The following is a 6000-nucleotide window of genomic DNA, read 5'->3' as shown; positions in this document are numbered from 1 at the left end:
CACAAAAAGCGAGGAGGGTCCCAGGGCGAAGAAGGGCGGGGGCCGCAGCAGGCGCGCGAGCTTGGGGAGCGCAGGCCCCGCCCCACCCCCGGCGCCGGCTGGCGGGAGGCGGGACATGCGCACGCGGTGGCGGGGCGCAGGGCTAGGGGAGGCGGGGGAACGCGCGTGCAGTTCTCAGCCGGAGCGGGCGGGCGCTGCGGGAGCAGGGCTGCCGTGGGCGGGGAGCCGGACGCGGGAGCGGGGAGCGCGCCGCCAGCGGGCGAGTGCGGGTGTGCGAGGCCGCGGTGGCACACCCGAGAGCCCGGAGCGCCGAGTCTAGGTGATGCGAGCCGCGCGGAGCCGCCGCGCTGCTGTGCCGGGTGAACTCGAGCGGCGTTGACCTCAGCGAGGGGAGAGCGGGACGCGGCGGCTGCCAGCCCCGCGGGGATCCTAGGGGCTAGGGGTGCGCCGGGCACGGCGGCGGCGCGGGAGCGCGGGGCGCAGACCGGGCGGGGCTGGGGGACAGTGATGAGCGGGCGCGCGGGGAGGCTGCACGCCGCCGCCGCCGCCCGGAGCATCTGCCGCCGGAGCTGCTGCTCGCGGCCCGGGATCAGCCGGCCATGGAGACGCTGAACGGCCTCGCGGGCGGTGGCGCCCCGGACGCGAAGCCGCTGCCGCCCGGCCAGCACCACCGCCACCACCACCTCCACCCGCTGGCCGAGCGTAGGCGGCTGCACCGTGCGCCCTCGCCCGCCAGACCCTTCCTCAAGGACCTGCACGGCCGGCCCCCGGCGTCCGGCCCGGCTCCGGCGGCCCCCTCCTCGGCCCGAGCCCCGGCGCCCGGCGCTCCACGCTCGCCCAACCTCGCGGGCAAAGCACCGACCTCACCGGGAACCCTGGCCGCGCCCGGCCGCCTCTCTCGGCGCAGCGGCGGCGCCCCTGGAGCGAAGGACAAGCCGCCACCGGGCGCCGGGGCCAGGGCAGCGGGCGGCGCCAAGGCCGCTCCGGGCCTCAGGAGGGCGGCGCGCACGGCGCCCGCGGAGCTGCTGCCCCGGGCAGGGAGGCCGCCGCCGCCGCCCGGGACCGAGCCGCTGTCCGCCACTGCCAAGGGCCGCAAAGCCAAACGCGGCCCCGGGGTGCCCCCCGCCCGTGCCACCGGGCCCCCGGCCCCCGCCGCTCCAATCCCCGCCGTGATCCTCGCTGTGACCTCCTCGGCCGGCTCCCCTGCTCCCGGCTCGCGCATCAGTCACACAGACAGCAGCTCCGACCTCTCCGACTGCCCCTCCGAACCCCTGTCCGACGAGCAACGCCTGCTCCCCGCCGCCAGCAGCGACGCCGAGTCTGGCACGGGCTCCAGCGACCGGGAACCGCTGCGAGGAGCCCCCACGACGAGCCCGGCAGCTCGGGGGGCGCCGCCCAGCAGCCCCGAACCCCCTGCGCTCCTCGCCGCGCCTCCCGCCGCCGGCGCCTGCCTCGGGGGTCGGAGCAGCCCTGGCTGGGTCCCGACGGGGTCCTTGGGAATGGGTGTGGCAGAGGATGCCGGGGGGCGCGCGCCGCTCGAGCGAACGGTCCCCGGGGTGCCCAAGGAGCCCGGTCCGGGCGAGCAGACCCGACTGGTACCGGCGGCGGCGGAGGAGGAGGAGCTGCTGAGGGAGATCGAGGAGCTGCGCTCGGAGAACGACTATCTCAAGGTGAGCAGCCGGCTCGGCCTCAGGTGTCCCGGAGGCGACCCCAAATGGTCTGGGTGCGGGGTGGGGGGCGCGAGTTCAACATTCCGGGTCCTGACAAGCACGTTCTCTCTTCTGCGCTTCACTTTCCCGTCCCCGCATACACACTGGGCTTTGGGAACTTAAGCTAAAACTTCTGGAAGGAGCAGCAAGATCTGTGGGTCTGGGCGGGTCCTCACCCCACTTAGCTTTTCCTGTTTCTGGGTCTTGCTTCTTCTTGCTGATGCCATTGGCTCTGTAGATGTGCTGGGGGAGAGGTGGCCAGAATTACATTTTGGATACACTGCTGACCGTCTGCCTGGCCAAAATGTGCCCACTCTCACCTGTGGGATCTGGCTACCCCCGGCCAGGGAGCTCTCCCCGCCTGGGCAGTGGTGTGTAGATTGGGGAGCCTTTTGTGGGCCAGGCTGTGGATGCATCAGATGCTTTTCCTGCAGTGGTACAGAGTGAGGCCCCTTCTGTTTCTCTGGGTGGGGGCACCTCCCAGTTTTCAGTGATAAACCTTAAGTTCAGGGGTCCCATGAGTGTGCCCTAGGTTGGGGACTGGGGGGTTGGTGGGCTTGGTCCGCCTGTCCTTTGTAGGCATCCATAAGCCGGTTTTGCTTGTCAGGAGAGGCCACTTAATCCCCCTGCACGCCAGCACTTTCAAGGGAATTGCAACCTCCGTTGCCCAATCTCTGAGTATTTCTTGTCAGGTCCTGCTAGCAGAGAACTCCTCCTGGTCTTCTTAGCTTTGGGGCCCTCAATCTGACTTCTGCCTTTTCTCCCAGGAGGCGGGCAGGTTGGCCCTGCAGAATGAAGGGCTTAGTGTGTGTGTATGTGTATGGGGGAGAAGGGGGGTTAAGACAACTGAAGTGACTTGAGAGAAAATAAGGGGGATGGAATTTGGGGCAACGGCTTTATTATAGTCTTTAAGTTAGTAAATAGCTACAGTGGTATAACTGTTTTCATGTTTCTGTTAAGATTCTGATATGGGTCTCCTCCCAAACCAGTGGACGGCCTTCCTTTATCTGGGTTATGTGATTTGTACTTTTTCTCAGCAAATGCTAACCTACCCGAATGAGGCCTGGTTATTGGCCAGTGGGACCAAGGGCATGGGCTTATTTAAGGTGGTGAAGTGTGCAGTTCAAGCTGTCTTTGGAATAGGTTCGCTGCCGAATGTTCTAAACCTCAGCCTCTTACAGGAGCTGCTCACCCCAGCTGAGCCCAGTGGTAGTTTTGCCTGCAAAGAGGTAGCAAGCAGTGAGGCAGAGGAGGAGAGGTGAGAACAGATTGGGACTTTGGAGCAAGATGTTTCAAACAGTACATTTGCTGGTGTCTCCCACTCACGTAATAAACAGAGTGAATTTCAAAGGTGCTGAAGAGAAAGGCTGGTGATGTTGTATCTTGAAATCTTGAAATCAGCGCTTTTGTAGATCTTCAGCAAATGTAAACACCCTAAGAGCCAGAAAGATAATCTCGTTGGGCTACAGAGCCAGCTCTAAGCATGATCCCTGACCTACAGTGTTTCTGATTAAATGATGTTTATCCAGATTATGACCTGCTAAGCAACAGGAAACTGAGGGTTCCATAAAAGAAAGGATGTTTCCCATTGCATCTTTGATCTTAAGGTAGGCAGCTCAATAGTCATTTCAGAGTTCATTCCTAGGTAACTGTTTATTTGCTTTATCCTTTCACGGTGGTGGAGTCTCTGAATGAACTAGGTGTTTGACCCTGGAGTCTGATATTTGGTATATTTGATATTTCAGTGAGTTCTCACAACATAGGGTATAGCTGTGGTCATTTTTATCATAACCCCCAATTTCATGGACAAGAATGCTGAAAGCCTGGAAAACTTAAATGACTTGCCCAAGGCCATACAGCAAGTAGGGGGTGCAACTTTTCTACTCCCCTCCTCCGCCGCCCACACCAGGCTGCATTTCTATTCACAGCAAGGCTGCCTCTTTCAGTGTATACCGCTTGCTTTCTTATTGTTTTATTCGCTTGAAATGTTCCCAATGTTTAGCTTTCCTAGGGGGCCTCTTTTCATTTTAGGTGAAAGGGCCATAATGAACACTTCTCCACTAGCCTGTGTACAGATGGTCATATAAATCCCACTGACAATGTTTAATTTGTGGGAAATTTCGCTTGCTGGTTCCTGTGGAGAAAGTGTCACGGCCAACCATTCTCTCTGCCTGAGCGCGTCTCCCAGCCTGTCCTTTGACAGCAGGAGAGAGAAGTAGGTAGAGGAGCTCAGGAGGAAGCTAGGAAACCAGAAGTCTGCACAGTTACAAGAGCTTAAGTTACAGTCATTCAGTTTGGGAGAAAACACAGCAGTCCTGGTAGATTAAGGTCAGTGGGCATGCCCACTGGTGCAAAATGGGGCTGTGATCACAAGTGACCTCGAGGGGCAGAGGCGGGTGGCATACCTTGGCACAGGGTGTGTAGAGTGTGTACATTCTAAATCAAAACTTATCTTTTTATTGGTCTCATTGCTCACTGGTACTTTTTTCTCATGGTCAGTAGAAGCTCATCCTTGACCTCCTGCTTTCTTGGGGAAGGTTGCACAGAGCTCTCATGATTAGACAGAGCATTCCTCTGGCCAAATGTTCCCTAACAAGAAGAGCTTTGGTCCAGGAATTTTACTTGGGTGTATTCTGGGGATTGTGACCATGTTAAAGGTCACCTTCTCTCCTATGTCAGTTCTGTCACCATTACTGTGCAAGGCGGTCACACTTCCTGAGGTAGAATGACCAAAAGGTAATCCAGCAGATACATAAGGCCTGCAGAGCCCCAGGGGGATGTCTTAGTGATTGAAAAATCAAAGTGGAATTCTCTTGAGTTTTAGCTGGTCTGCTGTATTTTTTAAAATAGATGTCAACAGACAAGTATATTATGTTGGGTTGAGCTGTGTGGAGATGTCTGGGGCATCCCTGATTCTGCCTTCTCTTCCTCTTCTGCCTTCGTCAAAGGGCACCAGGGTGGCTAGTTGAAAAACACACAATTATGCAGTCTAGGTGGCTGGCTTTTTGTGTGGAAACACAGTCAGAAAAGCAGTCTTGTCCCTTTACCCCGATGATCTTAAATATATTTGGACGTGTTCATGCATTCTGGTGAGCGGTTGAGTTCAATGGTCCAAAGGCCTTTGCTTCACTTTCAAACCGAACCCAGGTATGTTTCTTAGGGATGAGAGCATCTATGAAATGCTGCCAGTGTGTTCTCTGCCTGCCAGCTGCCCTGCCACCACCGGGTTTTTGCTCGAGTGCTCTGAGCCCATCAGACCAGCCTTAGTGCTCATTGGGAACATATTAATTATGTCCTCCGTTTCCACTGGCTTTTCAGGAGGAATTAATCACTTTGAGCTTATTGGCCCGTTTTGAAAATGCCCTTTGGATTCCTGGTGATGTGCTCACCATGTCCCCCTCTGCTTGTGTCCAAATCATGTTCTCCAAAGCTCCAGTGTCCTGCAAGATGGGCGCGGGTTGGTGTGGGGAAAGGCTGCTTTTTGCTGTTGTTGTTGTTTTCCTCTGCTTTCTCAGTGATTTCGTAAGAATTCTTTTTGTTTCAGACAAAAATCACGGCTAGCTACTTGGGCGGGCAATATCCCATCCTTTGAGAGGAGGGGTTTCCTAAGGGAGAGCATTGGGTAGGGCTGTTTGGGGTTTTATAGGTTGCAGTGTATGACCGCGGAGCTAGCCTGACCACTCCGTTTCTCACCTGAGTAGCCTTGAATTCCGGCCTGGAGTGGGGACGCTGAGGCCAGCAGCATCCACGGTTCTGAACAGCTGACGTGTTGAGCTCCTCCTCTCTTCTGCCTTTCTTTTGGAAGGGTTAAAGTGGACAGCACTCCTATTCTTTCCTGACATTCCCCTTTCCACACCCATTCTTTATTCAGCCCGCAAAAGAGCGGCTGGAATAGTCTTAGAGGCGAGATCATGTAGACAAGGGCAAACAGAGCCCATCAGCTGCTGGGTGAACTGTCACTTGGTAAACAATGGTTAGCGGCCCCCTGTGCCTTCTTTGCTACAGCTAGGACTGTGCAGAGAACATTTCCATTGTCCGGAGGGAAATGAGGTGGATTATTTGTATATTACAGCAGACAATCATTTCTGTCTACAACTCCCAGAAGATGGAATTATTGCAACAGTAGCCAGATGACTGCTCCCCTGTCCAAATTGGGGTCTATTTAAAGAAGGGTTATTAAAATATTAATGTAGAACTAGTTATTGATTTTCAGGTTGCTTGAGGGAGATTTTAAGATTTCCATCAACAATCAGTATGATCAAGAGTTTGCCTCCCTTCAATTAAGATACTG

General features: G+C 56.4%; 1 protein-coding gene across 8 annotated transcripts in view; it reads left to right on the top strand.

The window, feature by feature from the left end:
* The first annotated feature begins 216 nt into the window (after positions 1-216).
* The window catches only part of MTCL1 (microtubule crosslinking factor 1), a 124186-nt gene continuing 118402 nt past the window's right edge, over positions 217-6000 (top strand). For 6 of the 8 annotated variants that reach the window (XM_059409204.1, XM_059409203.1, XM_059409205.1 and 3 more), the window contains exon 1: positions 217-1670. In XM_059409204.1, the coding sequence (XP_059265187.1) occupies positions 600-1670 (1071 nt within the window). In that variant the 5' untranslated portion in view covers positions 217-599. The remainder of the gene's footprint in view (positions 1671-6000) is intronic. The other 2 variants (XM_059409207.1, XM_059409208.1) reach the window with 1 other exon arrangement.

This window comes from Mustela nigripes, chromosome 8, assembly GCF_022355385.1.
Source record: "Mustela nigripes isolate SB6536 chromosome 8, MUSNIG.SB6536, whole genome shotgun sequence".
NCBI classification, from domain to species: Eukaryota; Metazoa; Chordata; class Mammalia; order Carnivora; family Mustelidae; genus Mustela; species Mustela nigripes.
This window is presented reverse-complemented; position numbering and strand designations above follow the sequence as displayed.